This window comes from Alternaria dauci, chromosome 4 (genome assembly GCF_042100115.1).
Source record: "Alternaria dauci strain A2016 chromosome 4, whole genome shotgun sequence".
In the NCBI taxonomy this organism is placed as follows: Eukaryota; Fungi; Ascomycota; class Dothideomycetes; order Pleosporales; family Pleosporaceae; genus Alternaria; species Alternaria dauci.
The window spans coordinates 1,324,523-1,341,131 of record NC_091275.1 but is presented as its reverse complement, the minus strand read 5'-3'; the positions used below and the strand labels follow the sequence as shown (position 1 = coordinate 1,341,131).

Below are 16,609 nucleotides of genomic sequence, written 5' to 3'. Positions count from 1 at the left end.
ATGTGCAGTTTCTGATGCTACATCCAGGACGGGTGGAGACGGGACTGGTGGAGTGGAAGGAGGAAGGGGCGATTGGGGTGGAAGAGAGTGTGAGGGACTGCATGCAGGTTTTGACGACGATGACTGAGGAAGAATGGGAGAGTGGGAGGTTGGTGGACCGATTCGGCGTGGCAATTCCCTGGTAATAAGAATAGTTTATGCGAAATTTGGAGGAGACGCTGCATTCATCTGTGCATATCTGCACTTGTGTGGTGTCTCTTGGAATCAAATTGCCGAATCTGTCCTGTTGCTTTTTCTCACCTATTCGTACATTATTACCTCCGTCTCATATCTCTGCCCACGATGCCTCCGTATGCGTGAACGAAAATAAAGCCCTAGTCATGCGCAATATGTTCCCACATCATCCGCACGCATGGGCTACCTTCGCCGATATGGCTCAAGTCGTAGTTGATGCACCTAGCTGCGAAGATGTTGCCAATGGATCGTAAGGGCCATAATTGATACCCCCAATGGTTGTGCCCACAAGCTTGGTAGATTTTGCGGATGGATTGTAGGGAACGTAGTTGATACCGCCAATTGTTATGCCTATAGGCTTGCCGGATATTTCTGATGGGTCATAAGGGGTGTAGTTAATACCACCAGTCGTTGTATCTACAAGCTTCGCAGATGAGGCCAGTGGATTGTGAGGACCGTAGTTTATACCGCCAATGGCTATGCCAGTGGGCTTGACAGCCGCCGCCGCCGCCGATGGGTTGTAAGGATCGTAATCATCGCCCCCAGTCAGGGTCGCAGGCAGCGTCATGACCTTGGTTGTCGCGACGATAGTTGTTATCACGATCGCTTCAGAATCTGCCTCTGAAGCCAACGCTGAGAGATGCTTGCCATAGAAAGAGGCGAGAGTGGTTGGCATTGCAGCAGACGGGAGGCTGTTCTCCTGGTGATTCATGTCGACGTCGATCTGGTAAACTCTCACCGAGTTGATGAGATAGAATACTTCCTTGAACTTGTCAGGGTTAGTTGCAACAAAGTGGTTGCAGGAGTCGTCGTGAGTTTCTGCTGCGCAACCTGAGTAACTAGACCAGCTATCACCGCCAGCATCCCTGCCACAGAAGGTAATATTGAGAATCTTTCCATGTCAATGAACATTCATACAGATAAATACGGGCATAATTACGATCTTCATCTTCTTGAACGTCTTCTGGATGTCGCAGCCGTCTCCGACGAAATTCATCACAGGCTTACCACATCTGCTAGGATCAGGTTGATCACTATTCAAGTCTGAGGGCTCACTGCCTCTAGCGAAGAACCAGACCTTGATGCCATCGTTGTTGACCTGTGCTGCCCAGACTCCGCCATGGTGATCGTTGAAGGCCTGGCCGAAGGAGCCGTTGGGACCATTGACTCCGCAGTCTTGACCGCCCGAACACTCAAGGTCGTCGCGCGTCTGTCCGGTTCCACCATTGTCTCGCATCTTACACGGCGTCTGAGCGGTGTGAATGCTGAGCTCATTCCAGCTGTTCTTCGAGACGCCTTCGACGATGTCGAACTCGGAGTACCAGTCCTCTTGGTCAGCATTATCGTGAAGAAGCCAGCTGTACATGGTTAACGGCTGTCACGTATGACCAATCTCGCAAACACTGGAAAGCACGACGTGTCTTCAACGCCTTGAGCGTGACTAAGTGTGGACTTGCGGGAGGGAAAGACTTACAGCGCGGGCCACATGCCGCATCCGCTAGGTAAATGATCGAAGTCAGCAATGAAGAGCCCATTGTCGAATGTCTGCACACCCTCCAGTCTTATGCTCTTGCGACCATAGCCCTCACCAGGTTCCTGTGGAGTGAGGACCTGATTTGTGTCGACCCCGAGATGAACCTTGCCGTCCTCAATGCGGGCAAGTCCAAGTTGAGTCGCTTCTTCCTTGGAGACATAGAGAGCGAGACCGTGAGTGAACTTGTCCCAGCCGCTGTAGAACCGGAAGGAGCTGTCGTCAAAGAAGTTACCCGCATCGTATCTCGCCTTGAGCTCGTAGCCCGTGGTGAGGGAAACCACCGAGGCAATAGCGAGCAAGGTTCGCAAGATAGCCATTGTTCGGTAGTTGACTATGGAAGCTGGAAAAGAATAAGAAGGGGAGAGTGTGAGTGACGAGGATGTCTGGCGCAGGAAATTTGAATCGTATAGACTATTTACCCGTGCACATACCGTCCTGCCTGGTGAGAGGAGGCAGTGGGAAGGAAAGACTCAGGGTGTGAAGTGAGAGAAACCATACTGAACTGGCACCCGCAACACCTCGTCGTCGTACTATAACGTGGATGACAGGCTGTACATGGCGGGCTGATTCATATCCGACTATGCACTATCCACGGCGCGGGCTTGAAAGTGTCCCTGGGGTATATGACAGTATCTGAGTAGGGATCGTGTCCTGCTACTGAGACTGATAGACAGCGTGCGTCCTACTCTTGACATAAACGACCGGCTCATGACAGAGCGCGCTTGGGTGGCGATCTTATTGCGAGAACGCTGGAGATGTTCAACCGAAACCAGCACCAACCACAATTCAACCTACAAGTCAACCTTTGGTAGCAGCTTCGAAGCGCATGCTCAACATCGCTACGCACCAAAACGAGGAATGTGACTCGATGCCACTCGCAAAAAGGCTGAGCACGCCGAAATCATACTTCATCACCCACCGTTTTGCCTATATCATCCTCACAAGCACCGGTCAGAGTGCCTTGTTCGCCCGCTCTTGACCTCGTGCCCGAGATCTTGCCCGCAGTCTCCAGTCCTCTTTCGATACCATGTACTAGCCCGTCTAATGCATCGAAGATGTCGGCTTGTTGGTCCCTTGCCTCATTCAGTCTATCCAGTCCAGCCTGACCTTTGCCCTTGCTCTTCTTCGGTATCTCGACGCCTTGTATCCGTAGCATGTACCCTTGATCTGGTGAATCCTCTTCGAACGACGGGGCTGTCAGTACACCTGTATCCGTTATTTGCCACTCCGGTGAAAGCGACTGCGCATCTGCGATAGTTCGTCCGTCTGCCGCGACATCAATTATGAGGTAGTGTTCTTTGACTCCCGGTATAGGTGGGGGAAGCGGTGACTCGACCGGTGAGGCTTGCTCGTCTCCCTGCTCGCTTCCCTGGTTGCGTCGTCTCTCGCCACCACCTGGCGCATCCTGTGGGAGGTATTTTGTGTCATCTAGCCCTAAGCCTCGCATCGATGCGGCGGTTATGATGGTCGGGTCGTCGTCTGCAAAGACATAGTGCGTATACGGGTGGTAGTGCTCGCCCGACGTTGTGTCTTCGATCAGAGTAAAGAAAGGTCGGAAGTTTGGCGGTGGTAGCAGCGGTTGCTCGAAGCCAGGCTCGGGATACGGTATGTCGTCGTCATCTTCGTCGTCTGGCGCATCACCAGGCTGCTGTTGCTCGCGGAGCTCGTCGTCGGGAGGGTCCTCGACGCGTTGTAACGGCGTGGATCGTGGAGAATACGACGCGTGAATATCTAAAAGCGGCTCTGTGGTGTGGGGGTTGTTAGACATGTTGTGGGGATTGATGGAAGGCTGGAGTTAACGGAGGTCTGGGAGCTCTACCGGTAGTAAGATGCGTGATTGACCGACAAGGGACGTGGTCCATGCACCCTACCCACCAGCACCAAAGGTACCTAGGTACGAGCCAAATACTGAAGTGCGGAGAAAGTCGCAGAGTGAACAGGCCGAGGTATGTAATGAAATCCATAGGGTATCATCCAAATCCAAACGCCAATGGTAACAGTACTGTGTAATCGAAGTATCGCCTCAGACGTGAAGCACCACTGCCCCCAACTCCCACCCTATACGCGAGAAGCATGCCGGGAACGAGCCTCTTAACATATGTCCATCATGACTACCAAGGTTCCAAGGCTATAATGGGCTTGTATCGGGTTCCCGCAGCTGTGTTGGGGTTTCGGTGGCTGTCGGCGCGTCTTGACTCTTCGACTTGAAGGCTGGAAATGCAAGTCAGCCGATGTTCTCTGAGCTCCAAGTTGTACATACGCTGACGACACATGGGACACTTTTCTAGAGAGCTCTCTTGCTTGAGCCAGGAGAAAATGCAGTGCTGGGACATGTTAGCCGTGGGCGCGACAGGTGCTCTGTGAGGACGGAAGCACACCATGTGAAAGGAGTGGTTGCACTCTCCCAGTACTACATCATGTTAGTATTTACCGACGCTCATATCATCCCCAGACATACATAGTGGACACTCGTCTCCAGGAAACTTGCACTTGGAACATGTGCTATCGTAAGGGTTGCGACAGATACCACAGACATCGTCGTCTGGCATGTCCCAACGCCAAGCGGCGACAGCATTCCATTCCCGTATAGTGACTTTCATTCTGTCCTTTGTCGTGCAGCGAGTAGAACCTGAAGTTGGCACGCAGATTGAGTGGGACGCAGATTAACAGCACCAAAACATGCCGAGGCGGCAGATTTACGGCGGTGAGGGGCGGTGGCGCGTTAATTCCGCTACCGGTACCGGCAGGGTCTAAGCTCAAGCTGGAGCTTCAAGCGTCAAAATCACCAAATCGCAAACCATCCGAACGGCTTTACCCAAACGCGTAATGCTATTATTTTTCGAATCAATCCTTTGGTTCCAGCAGCAACAAACGTGTCACATGACGTTATCCCTCGCTAAAATTGCGTGCCCGTAAGGAAGATGGCACCTCTATCAGATTTGCTGAGTTCCCCGCACTAATCTTGAAGCTGACTTGCGGACCCTCCTCTGGACAATGAATGTAGATAGGGAAGCTTCACCTCGCCGTCTACTCCACAAATCTTTGCTCCTTCTTCTTTCACGCCGACCAGGACACCTTTCTTAGTTCACCGTATCCACCGTCTAGCTTCCAATATGTTCGTCTCCCGCTTCCGCCGCTCTTTGCGCCCCCTCGCTTCTACTCCCTCCGTCCGCTTCCCCATAGCTGCAAGCAGTAGACGAACAATGCACTCAAACCACCACTTCTCTTCTTATCTTGTCTCGCCATCTGAGCTCAATTCGGCTCTGAAGCACAATGCCAGCAAGCTTTCTACAGAGCCGCGCATCGTCCCACTTTGCGCATCCTGGTTCTTGCCCAACGATGGCAGAAATGGATACAATACCTTTGTTGAACAGCGCATCCCACGCGCTCGTTTCTTCGATCTCGACGCCGTCAAAGACATTCATTCGCCATATCCGCACATGCTTCCCTCTGCCGAAGACTTCGCAATTGCAATGAGACGTCTCGGTATACGCCGTGAAGACAGCGTAGTCGTCTATGATACAAAAGAGCTGGGTATCTTCTCAGCCCCGAGAGTTGGCTGGACGCTACAAGTCTTTGGGCACCCAAAGGTGCATGTGTTGAACAACTTCCGCAAGTGGGTCGACGAAGGGTTTCCGACGGAGAGCGGAGAGCCAAAGGAGGTTGCGCCGACCGAGTATGCAGTACCCAAGTTGGAGGAGGAGAGGGTGGTCACCTTTGAGGAGGTCAAGGATATTGCGAAAGAATTGGGCAAGGAGGGTGCGGATGAGGTGCAGATATTGGACGCGAGGAGCTTAGGCCGGTGGAAGGGCATTGATCCGGAGCCTAGGGAAGGTGTGTTGCTCGCTGCATAGGAGACACTGCAACATGGTCAAGCTGACTGTACTAGGCCTTTCGTCCGGACACATTCCCTACTCCACCTCCGTCCCGATCACAGACCTCCTCGACCCCAAAGATAAGACGCTCCTCCCTGCCTCCGAACTCCAAGCCATCTTCAAGTCAAAGGGCGTGGATCCGTCTAAGCCAATCATCAACAGCTGTGGTACAGGAGTCACAGCGGCAATCATCGACGCTGCATTGTCAGAGGCTGGCTTCCCGATACAACAGAGGCGCTTGTATGATGGCAGTTGGACCGAGTGGGCGCAGCGCGTAAAGCCTGGCGAAGGTCTCATCCGGAAGACGGAGTAGGTTGGTGACTGGACTGGCTGGAGACGTGATGGGTTTCCTTGACAAGTTGATACCCCCTTTCCTTTCGCGTACGCATTTTGCATTGTCGAGTGCATGATATGATTCCGACTTTATGCCAACGATGAAGAGTGTACGACCTTCTTGCTGGCCTAGTTGTATCCGTCGGTGTGATGCAGTTTTGTGATTTTCCAGGTTTCTCAATCATGTCTCACCATGCAGGAAGCACAGCTGTTGAACGTAAACAATGACATTCATTTGTAATACAAAAGTTGTATCCAGATACTGAAAGACATAGGGCATGTACAGAGACCTAAATCCGACAACCAAAGAGATGGGCATTCCCAAATACAAGATGCGCAAGAAGCTAACAACTTGCGCAAGTAACACCCACACACAAGAACGATGGGACGCAAGAAACATGGTACTTCAAAACTACGACGACTGAGAAGCCTGAGAAGCCTGTGATGCTTGCAGAGCGTGGGATGATGAATGGGGGGACCTTGGGTCAAGGTCTAGACGTCGGTGTACGGAGTCAGTGTATATTTCACATGTCATTCGCCCATGGACACTTACATGTGTTGAAGAATTCCCTAACTTGTGGATTGGCACCCCCTAGAGGCCTCCTTGGAAGCCCCACAACTTCGAGACCCTTGAGCGAGCGCGCTCTGCTGACTGTTTGAGACGTTAGTCCATATACCACAATTCGATTGATAAAGCGCAACTCACGAGCGACGTAGATTTGGCTTGCTTCAAAAGCCTCTCTGAGATCGACGATGACGCGGTCTAGCGTCATGCCCTGCGACTTATGCACGGTAATGGCATAGCCGGCGACGAGTGGAATCTGTGTCCTCGATAACAAGCTAAGCTTGCTTTCGTCCCCATTCTCGCTTACGTTTCCGAGTTCGTTGCAAGGACAGTCCGCGTAGATGGTTTTGGTTCGTCCGTTGTCGAACCGAACAACTGGCCATGGCTGGCGGTTGTTCCGAATTGCGTATTGCTTAATCTGGCCCTGGGCGTATTTGGCGTGAGTACCCTTAAGATCACCATGATCGCCTTTGCGATCTGCTGCGCGGGGTAACATATTAGGGTCAAATGGCTCAAATCCGATAATCGAGCCTTGGGAGCCGTTTACAAGGCCAGCTTCGGGTTCAACATTGGCTTGTAACACCACACGCATGCCCTCCTTAAGATGCACGATAGCTTCGTAGCGATGTTCTTTCTGTATGACAGTTAGTGGTATTCGGATATCCGCAGAGATCATCGTACTAGTTGTTTGAGGGTACCATCTTGCATCCTTTCATTGTACTTTTCCAACGACGCATCTTCTCGGTCATTCCATACAAAGTTATCCAAACATTCGTAGACGAGTCGCTGTGAAGGAAGCTTCGCAATGTTCTCTTTGTTTACGCGGTCCACATCCCAGCGCTTCGAGAATAGTCGGATAGCGCCTTCTGTTTCTTTTGTGTGGTTGAGCAGGATGTTTGCGTGAGGCTTAACGATCTCGCCGTCTGGTACGTATTAGTACACGCTTTCAAACATGTCGTACGCAAAAGCGGCGTCTCGATGATAGGTAACTGTACCTCTGCGAATCTTTTGGAGGATAGAGACAAACTTCTTGTCGTCTTGCCTGTGGACTTCCGTAAGGTTGATATGTTCAAAGTTGCATTCCTGCTCATGTCAGTACTGTTGCGGCGCAAGCAAGTACAGTATACAACATACCTGCCATGCTCTGCTACGGAAGGCCCATTTGTCGGTGTCTGGCCAGAAATCGTAGCGACATGCACGGTTCTCGCAGATATGATGTAACTCCCCTTCTCTCTCCTTAGGAATGAGAGCCCAGCCACACCCCATACAATGCTGGAAGGGCTTCACAGGGGAAAGTTGACAGAACTACAGTAATTAGCATGTTAGCAGCGGACCTCGTAGAGTAACTTACGTCTCCGGTAACAACAACTTGAACGCCGCCAAATGGGCCCGTGGCTTTGGCGGCGCGGCTGGCCTTCATGACCTGGTTCAATCGCTCAAATTGGAGGTTTTCAATCATGCTGATCTCATCGATGACCAGCACGTCGGTCTTGTCGAATTTCTTCCAAATTTCTTTGCCGTGAGCAGCTTCCTTCAACGCCTTCAATGGTCTCTTCGTGCTATCTGGTGTCCAACCTGCAAAGTTCCAGAATGTCTGCCCGCCAACGTTGAGCGCGGCAAGATTAGTTGGCGCTACAACCCGAACGTTCTTTCCTTGCTTCTTTAGCAGCGGGACGAAAGCCTTCAAGATAGTAGACTTGCCACATCCTGCAGACCCAGTGTAGAAGACGTTTTTCCCGCCGTCCACTATGAGATCTACCACTCTCTGCTGTTCTGCGCTCAATTTGATCTCGGGCGCAGGAACATGCTTGTTTGGGGTAGTGTTCGGTCTTGGAGAATTTGCTGCAAGCTGCGACTGCCCTGCAGCGTGTCCTGCTTCGAACGGCGGTAGATCGTAATTCGCATATCCGTGGGATCGATTGGAAGGCGGGGTCGGAAGGGGTAAAGTATACATTGGAGGAGGCGAAGGTGTACGCTGCGCGCTATGCATATTTTTTGCCGAAGGAAAGCTGAAGCACTCCTGCGATCCCTGTGTTTGGCGCTGGACCGCCGTTTCAACATAGGATCTGTTGCGATTCATGAAATCCCATGCTTCATCTATGGTGCGGAACTTCTTTTGCAAGCAACCACTGTAGCCTTTGATCTGTTCGAGAACGGTATCGTAGTCTGTATAGATACCAGGCACTTTCCCACCTGCTACCGCATAGTATCCAATCTTCCTTGCGGAGGGGTTGGGCGCCTGAATGTATAGGCCAGCGTTCCGCAAATCTTGCGGCAGGGTACGTGGTTTTGGCCTCGCCATCTGTTGCCTTGGTATGCTTTCTGGGGGATCGGGACTCGACAGTATCTCGACTGGGTTGTCTTGCGTTCCGTGCCGAGGCCCACTGTAGGGCCGGGTGTGACCTTGCGATGCAGAATGGACTCTAGGGCTGATTGGCGATATGGCTCGTCTTGGTCGCTTCCCAAAAGTATCGGGGTGTTCTCTGTCTGACTTTCGTTTCATTGGCCGTGGTTCTGATTTGTCGTTTGGCCGCAATGCAGCCATGGGTGAGATGTTCTCCAGGTTCTCCAGTGACGGGGACAAGCTGTTGGGAAAGTACTTCGTGTACGTGGGGTACACTTCGGGTATATCTACGGAAGGAGCGTAACGCAAGGGAGTGTAAGGCGAGTATCGCGGCGGACCGGCCGTGGGCATGGCGAAGTGATGAGGATGGTCGTATGTGCGCAATTGTACCAACTTAGAATACAAGAATACAGAGAGACTTCTCAGCGAAGCCCACAAAAAACAGAGAATGACCGATATAATTACGGACTACCAATGGATGTGACCAACTGGGACGAGCTCGATAGACGCTGCGGTGCTGCAGAGTGCGGGAGCGATTAGGGAAGGGGTGGTCGCTCTCCAGTCAACGCGACAAATCGCGTCGGCTATCGCGCTAGCGCAAGCTAATGCGGATCCCACCCGAACACGTGGAGCCGGATGCCGATAGCGTGATAGGCATGCGGTCTGCATCATTTCAAACAATAGCTACTTCGATATCTTCTGTTATGTTGATATAGCGGTCATGTCTAATACAAAGCCACAATTATTCTCCAGTGCTCGTTACGGCTTCCGACGCAGCTCGGCTACCACTACTTTGTCCCTTCTTTCGCACCTTGTTCGCCCTACCAGCCTTTGCCCGCCCATTTCCCAACCACCCTTGCTTCGCTGTGACAGGCTGTAGGAACCCATCAATGTGCACACCGCCAACTGTTCGCTCTTCGTTGTCAGAATCGTTGGTTCTAGGGTCGTAGCCGTGGACTCGCATGCAGTGCTCGACCACGCGATAGGGTAGAGCAAAGTCTCTTTCGTGCCCATAACAGTCTATATGCGGACATCGCAATGTACCAGCCTGGAACAAGGGTCGCTTAGGTGTCGGAGGCTGCGAGATTGAGGGCATGGCTGGCGGCGGTATGACTGAAGGCGTGTAGAAGACAGGCTCGGTAGCAGGCTTCAAAGCGAGAGCCTCGTGGAAGTGCATAAATGACATGCTCTCACCGAAGAGAGCTGCACAACGTTGAGCGGTACGTGCAACAGCTCCTTTGTCCCAGCCCTGTACAGCAGCTAGCCCAAGCACTTCACTCCAATCCATAAGACCTTCCCTTAGCTGCAGTTCTTGTGCTTCTGAATCATCGCTACCACCGATGCTGCTTGAAGATCTGCGACGTTTCCGTTCGCGGGTTATCTTGTTGGACGCCTCCCAGTCAGATGCCCCGCTTGAGTCGGCATCACTATCACAAGGCTTTCTTCCATCTTTGGTAGTCCTTGTTCCAGGTCGTGCTGTGCGAGCAGCTCGCGCCGGTGTTGCACGCGAAGAAGGCCGGGTGCTTGATCCGCGACTTGTTGCACTCTTGGATCGGGCTCGTGATGTAGACCTGGACCCAGGCGCACTCGACTCTGCGCCTGATGTGAACTCGCTCATGGAGGAATCTGCCGACCCGCCACGGCCGAAATGGTTGGCACGAGTCCGGCGCAGAGCCAGTGCAAGCTCGTCTAGCTTTCCCATCATGGCCTGGACCGTTGGCTGTAGAAGTCGCTGTGTTCTCGCGTCATCAGCTAGCAAAGTCGGCCCCGTAAGTCTCTCGGTACGAGGTTTCCTGCCACGTCTCGTTCCAGCCGCATGATCGTGTTCGTCGTCATCGCTGTTGTTGTGTGCTTCGTCTTCGTCTTGCGGTGTAACTGAGGACATGGACGTGGAGCGCGACTGCGCGTGATTGGCGCTCTGAGATCGTGACTTGCTGCGTGAAGCTGTTGTGCGGTCGCTGGCATCGGATTCAGACGAGGCCGCTTCTCGGGAATTCCACCTCTCTTTAGCCAGTCGTAAGAATACAGCTTGAAGTTCGTCTCGGAGCTCGTCTCCTACATCTTGTGTGTCTGCGCCTGCAGAAGGCCATTCGACGGTTTGGCCGCGCGCCATGCCATCGCCCGGGTCTGGGAGTGGTGCTGGGGGCAGTGGCCATGCCGTCCACTCTCTGGAAGGCACGATTGCCGTCTGCACGAAACCTACCGCGTCTGTGTACTCGAGGTCCTTGCCACTCTTCAGCCAGTTGTCCCTACTCTGCCAGGTTTTGAGCTGCTTCGTGTCTTCCTCGGGTCGCCGTAACCGCCGCTTGAGCGCATGGGCATTGTACAAATGTGCCGCAAGATCTGTGTCTTGCAGCTGAGCGAGCGAGTCCGCGATTTGGCGATCCGCCTCGGTGAGGCTCTGCCATTCTTGGGGCTGGCCGAGAAAGCGGTTCAGGCGCGCCGGTTCGTCGTCGTCGTCGTCGTCGTCGTCGTCGTCGCCTTCATCGTTGGTCTCGTCCCGTGCCGACTCACTATCGGTGTCTACATCATCGTCTATATTCAGCGATACCGGCGTGTTGACATTCTGGGCTTCTTGCGCGTCGCGCGGGTCTGGAATCTCCTCAACTGACGGCGACGAGTGCGCAGAAGAAGAAGAGGAAGGAGATGACGAGGTATCAGATTCGTAAGAGGAGCGAGATGGCGCGGCGCTACCACCAAACAACGACATCTTCGTTGCAGTAGATGTCGAAGCGAGCTGGTGGCTGTCGTGGTATCAGCATCTGCGCTCTGCGGTCCATCCCTTGTCGCGGTCCAGCGTTGCGGCCAAACTGAGTTATGGTGGGGTTCTCGAAAACGACGCGCCGTCACGTTGGCGCTACCAGCCTGGGTTGCTACCAGCACTCCACAGCACATGTCCCACTCCCAATATATGTTGGTAGCCGCCCATCGAGTTTCCAAGCCCTTGTGCAGTAGCAAACCTACCAGCTTAACTACACACATCGACACCTCTTTCGCGTCACGTGATTCTCACTGGGAAACAGGCCTGTGGAATCTACTACGTAGGTACACTCTGAATATTCTAGAAGACAGCTACAAAGCGATCTTCACCCTGCGTGGCTTCTCGGTAGCTTGACTTATCCAACGTACCCAGCCGGCGGATTACTGTAAGTGTAGTTGGGGCAGTACTAGCGTATACCCATCGCTGGACCTGCACCTGGGCATGGGCGTCAGCGAGGCCAGACATGAACCGTCTTTCTCACCGCGGGCTCCAACAACACATTGACAACACCAACGGCTTACCTTTTCATAATCAAACCCGATCGAATACGCGTTGCGCATATCGCAATGCAGAGACACATGATGCCAGCTTCCCATCGAAGACAATGGCGGCAATGCTGAAATCTATCATCACGCACCGCCCCGTTCTTCGAAAACAGGGCAATCTTCTCCACAATGTCATCATTGGTAGGTTGAAATCAAGGCCACCCTACACTTCCACTGCGACACGTTAGCGTGTACACAATGTTCATGGCTAGGTGAGAACTCTGTTGAAAGCATAATGGGCTTGGTCAGAAGCATAGATTACGCAACGGGTAGACCTGGAGACCTGCACGCAGCTTCACAATGACCAAAGTTAAAACCTCCTCTCATTTCGCCTCTCATTTCGCACAACCCGTGAACGCTCCGGAAATGCCACCGAACTTGTACCAAAGACAGGCCCCCAACAGGCAATGAACTCCTTCAAGAGTCGGACGAACGCTCCGAACGCGGCGAGTCAGCAAAGTCAGCATGAGCAACGGCATTAAATTAGCGGCGAAAGTCATCAAGGCAGTGCGCCTGATCCGGGGAAGAGATCAAGAGTCAGCAATACTGGTGATCAACGTCATGGCAGAAGGTCCGCGCTCTTGCAATCGGCACTAGAGAGCATCACCAAAAACCACCAGGCATCATCCTAAACTTAGCTTTGACAGTACCGTACTACGCCCAGACGCTCTTCTACAGTGTAGCTTTAGGCTCCAAGTCGTGAAACCGCAAGCTATTCGACATGTTAGCACTTGGCCTCAGAAGGCATTAGGCACGGCGCCACATCAGCACGTCTCACCCCGGACTATTCCCCTATTAATGGGCTGTTGACAACGCGTACAAAGTTAGTCGTGATGCTTGCCGTCGATCGTCCCGAGTGTGCGGTCTTACTTTTAATTACACTTCAGCTTACACAGTAGGACCGAGCCGGAAGAGCTCTCGCGTTACAATCACTCACTATGTTTTGGCCGTATAAATACAACATGTCTGGTGTGCTGTAAGCAGAGCATAACTATACACTCCTTGCTTTTCATATCTTCCTGCAAAACAACTACAGTCATGCGTTCCTTTGTTTCTATCGCGGCCGCCGCGGTGGTCGCCCTTCCTTTGGCCATCGCAGCGCCCAACAAGGCCAACAAGATGGATGCCAGCTACTACAAGCCCGAGCAGGTTATCGATACCGACGTTGTGATCATCGGTGGGGGTGGCATGGGTGCCTACGCTGCCATTCAACTCAAGGACGCAGGAAAGAGGGTTGTGGTCGTTGAGAGCAAGGCCCGTATGGGAGGTCACACGGAGACTTACATGGATCGCGAGACTGGAATACCCATCGATATGGGTGTCAAGCTATACCACGACGAACCTTTGGTGTACCAATGGTTCTCGCGCTTCAACCTTTCTACTACCCGATTCAGCATACCTGCTCTCCAAACGCTGAATGTTGACTTCAGGACTGGGCAGGCTCTGCAGGGTCTGCCCGCTCCTAATCAGACAGCCATGGGCATTGCTCTGCAAAAGTACGGTGCAGTTCTCGCCAAATACCCTCAACTCGAAGGCGGCTTCTTCCTCCCAGACCCCGTCCCGGAGGATCTGTACATGCCCTTTGGCAAGTTTGTCGAAAAGTACGACATTGCTGATGCGGTACAAACCATTTTCGGTCTCACCTCCGCCTTTGGTGACATCCTCGAGCTCCCCGCCCTGCAGCAGATGCGTACCTTTTCCCTCGGTCTCTTGAACACTATGCAGAACTTCCAGACCAGCTCGGTAATGGATAACAGCCTTCTCTTCGAGAAAATCACAGCCGAACTCCAGGCTACCAACTCTCTTCTTCTGTCCTCCAAAGTCACCAAGACGCAGCGTGTGAGCAAGGTCGATGGCCGCGTCAAAGTTCTTGTCGAGACTCCAAAGGGCTGCCGTCTCATTCAAGCGAAGAAGATCCTCATGGCTATCCCCCCTACTCCCGAGAATCTCGCCAAATTCGACCCCAGCGGAGACGAATTGAAGCTATTCAAACAATTCACCTCTGTCGGATACTACACTTCCATCATCAGGAACGCCGGCCCTACGAACATTACCGTCCAGAACCTCGCACTCGACAAGCCATACGCGCTGCCACCCATGCCTGCTATCTACAACATCAACCCCACTGCCAACCCAACTCTTAGCCTCGTCTACTACGGCACCAAGGTTGGTCAGCATCTCAGCGATGAGGAGGCCAAGGCTGCTATCATTGCAGACCTCAAGCGCTTCCGGGCTGCCAACAACATCACCGGGACTGAGCCTGAGTTTGTCGCATTCAGCAACCACAGCCCATACAACATGATGGTTCTTGAGAAGGCTACCCGCGCTGGATTCTACAAGGACTTGTACGGACTTCAAAGCAAGCGCAACACTTTCTGGACTGGCGCCGCATGGAGGGCACATGACAGCTCTTCCAGCTGGGCTTACACCAGCCAGAGCGTGCTACCCCAGCTTTTGGCAAGCTTGTAGGTGGTGAAAGTATACAGTGACGGATTGCTAAGCTGGTGGATTATAATCGAGCTGTTATTTGCTGCTTCGGTCAACTAAGATACTTTCATTCATATGCTAATATAATGTCTTCATTATTTGTATTATCAGATTACCTTTGCTCCAGATCGTATCGCAGCCTTTCTTCAAATTTTACGTGATCTCAGACATGAATTTCAGGCGCGTACTAAAGGTTACAACGTTCTATCCATGGTACTCGGTTGGTACATGGATCCCAAACTATTGAGAGTCTACCACGGTTCCTCTGTAGACCAGCTTGTTAGACTACTTATCCAGTACTTTTCTGCCACCTCGTACACTTCAACCCAAATGTCTTTTACAATGACTTCAACACCCGCAGACCAAAGTTTAGCCACTTCCCCGATAGATGGAAGGCCTTCAAAACGTATCCGATCCGAAAGCAACCACACTCTTTCCACGCCCGTTCGATTCCTCATACTATCCGACACACATGGCTCCGAGTTACCAGAAAACCTGCCGCCATGCGATGTGTTGCTTCATTGCGGCGACTTGACCGAGGACGGCACCCCAGAAAGCATCTCACTAGCCCTCCAAAATCTGGGCAAGGTTAAAGCCAGGTTGAAGCTCGTCATTGGTGGCAATCACGAAATTTCGCTAGACAAACCGTACTGGTTGTCACAGGGCGGAGAAGAAGCTGATGCAGAACGAGCGCTTGAAATGGTGAGCTCGGAGGCAAGCTCGGAGGCAAGCAAGAATGGCATCACCTTCTTGCACGAAGGTACATATACCTTCACGTTGGCATGTGGCGCGACTTTTAGGATATATGCATCGCCATACACTCCTGTCCATGGCGCATCGGCATTCCAATATCTGTCCACAGAAGACCGATTTAACTCTTCAGGCACCTGGTCGTGGGCTCAGAACGTCGGTACCGAGACGTCGACTATTCCCGACAACGTTGACATCGTCATGACCCACGGCCCAGCGAGATACATACTGGACGAGATTGACGGTCACAATGCAGGATGTGAACATTTGCGACGCGCTATTGCGAGGGCACAACCGCGATTGCATTGCTTTGGGCACATTCACTCGCCGCGTCGCGGCTTCTATGAAGCGCATGTGCTCAGATACAAAGGGGAAACGGAGCTGGAAGGCGATGCCATTGGATCAATATCGAAAGTGTGGACGGGAGAGAATGCATGTCGCAAGAAGGGCTTTAGAAGCTTGACTCCGGGCGCCGCTCAAGAATTTCGAGAGAATAAGCAGCAGACTCTGTGCATCAACGCCTCCATGGAGGGGGATGAGCCAGGCGTGGTTGAACACCCGCCTTGGCTGGTCGACTTGGATTTGCCCGTACGGACACTGTAGAAATGGCATGGCACGGTGAAGACTACCACTGGCAAGATTCTGAGACCTGCATACGTGCGTAAGCACTTGGGAAACACGGTAAGCCTGATAGGTCGAGCTCAGAGATGACGGGGCGTTGCAGCCCGCAGTCCGTGGAACCCGGCGAGGCGTTCCAGATCGCACGATGCCCACCTTCCGGTCGGCAGCAACGACCTCCGATTGTGCGCACATTGAGTTACTCGGTGGGGCACTGTGCGCTGACTTCTACAGCTCATTGGCGCATCGCAAATGCTATCAACGGTAGGGTTCGCGCGGTGTTGGGGAACGAGGCATACAAAGGAAGAAGTCTCGCTGCTTGTGCCTTGGGCACCAGGATAGTCATCTCCAGCGGAACGAAGCCCACCATTGACAGACTCACACCAAAAACCTCTTCAAGCAAATCAGCAATACCCAGAACATGGCGGCATCTACCTCGCTCACGCTTTATCGTCCAGGGCCGTCAGGCGCGCTGTCGACACGTTCATACTCAAGCTCGCTCATCTCGTCGCGTCTGTTCAGCCAGCAGACTGGTACAGCGATTGCGACTGAACTCCTCTATC

The 16,609-nt window shown here is 52.7% G+C and overlaps 6 protein-coding genes across 6 annotated transcripts; 2 read left to right on the top strand and 4 right to left on the bottom strand.

Annotated features, from left to right (window-relative positions):
- Positions 1-436: 436 nt before the first annotated feature.
- ACET3X_005001 (uncharacterized protein) lies at positions 437-2,085 on the bottom strand (the record flags this gene model as incomplete). Its single annotated transcript, XM_069451158.1, has 3 exons — positions 437-1,126; positions 1,175-1,592; positions 1,709-2,085. 3 exons carry the CDS (start codon positions 2,083-2,085, stop codon positions 437-439), a joined length of 1,485 nt encoding a protein of 494 aa, XP_069307045.1.
- A 584-nt stretch (positions 2,086-2,669) lies between these two features.
- Positions 2,670-3,536, bottom strand: ACET3X_005000 (uncharacterized protein; the record flags this gene model as incomplete). The annotated part of the gene is made up of 1 exon (XM_069451157.1): positions 2,670-3,536. The coding sequence occupies one exon, from the start codon at positions 3,534-3,536 to the stop codon at positions 2,670-2,672; it is 867 nt and encodes a 288-aa protein (XP_069307044.1).
- Positions 3,537-3,896: 360 nt separating this feature from the next.
- On the bottom strand, positions 3,897-4,368 carry ACET3X_004999 (uncharacterized protein; the record flags this gene model as incomplete). The annotated part of the gene is made up of 4 exons (XM_069451156.1): positions 3,897-3,979; positions 4,029-4,092; positions 4,147-4,178; positions 4,227-4,368. 4 exons carry the CDS (start codon positions 4,366-4,368, stop codon positions 3,897-3,899), a joined length of 321 nt encoding a protein of 106 aa, XP_069307043.1.
- A 513-nt stretch (positions 4,369-4,881) lies between these two features.
- ACET3X_004998 (uncharacterized protein) lies at positions 4,882-5,956 on the top strand (the record flags this gene model as incomplete). Its single annotated transcript, XM_069451155.1, has 2 exons — positions 4,882-5,602; positions 5,658-5,956. The coding sequence occupies 2 exons, from the start codon at positions 4,882-4,884 to the stop codon at positions 5,954-5,956; spliced, it is 1,020 nt and encodes a 339-aa protein (XP_069307042.1).
- A 3,671-nt stretch (positions 5,957-9,627) lies between these two features.
- On the bottom strand, positions 9,628-11,595 carry ACET3X_004997 (uncharacterized protein; the record flags this gene model as incomplete). Its single annotated transcript, XM_069451154.1, has 1 exon — positions 9,628-11,595. One exon carries the CDS (start codon positions 11,593-11,595, stop codon positions 9,628-9,630), a length of 1,968 nt encoding a protein of 655 aa, XP_069307041.1.
- Positions 11,596-13,176: 1,581 nt separating this feature from the next.
- Positions 13,177-14,805, top strand: ACET3X_004996 (uncharacterized protein). The gene has a single exon (XM_069451153.1). The coding sequence runs from the start codon at positions 13,230-13,232 to the stop codon at positions 14,658-14,660; it is 1,431 nt and encodes a 476-aa protein (XP_069307040.1). The 5' UTR covers positions 13,177-13,229; the 3' UTR covers positions 14,661-14,805.
- Positions 14,806-16,609: the final 1,804 nt, after the last annotated feature.

Coding starts and splice junctions, on each gene's coding strand:
- ACET3X_004996 (XM_069451153.1), top strand. CDS start 13,230: ATGCGTTCCTTTGTTTCTATCGCGGCCGCCGCGGTGGTCGCCCTTCCT.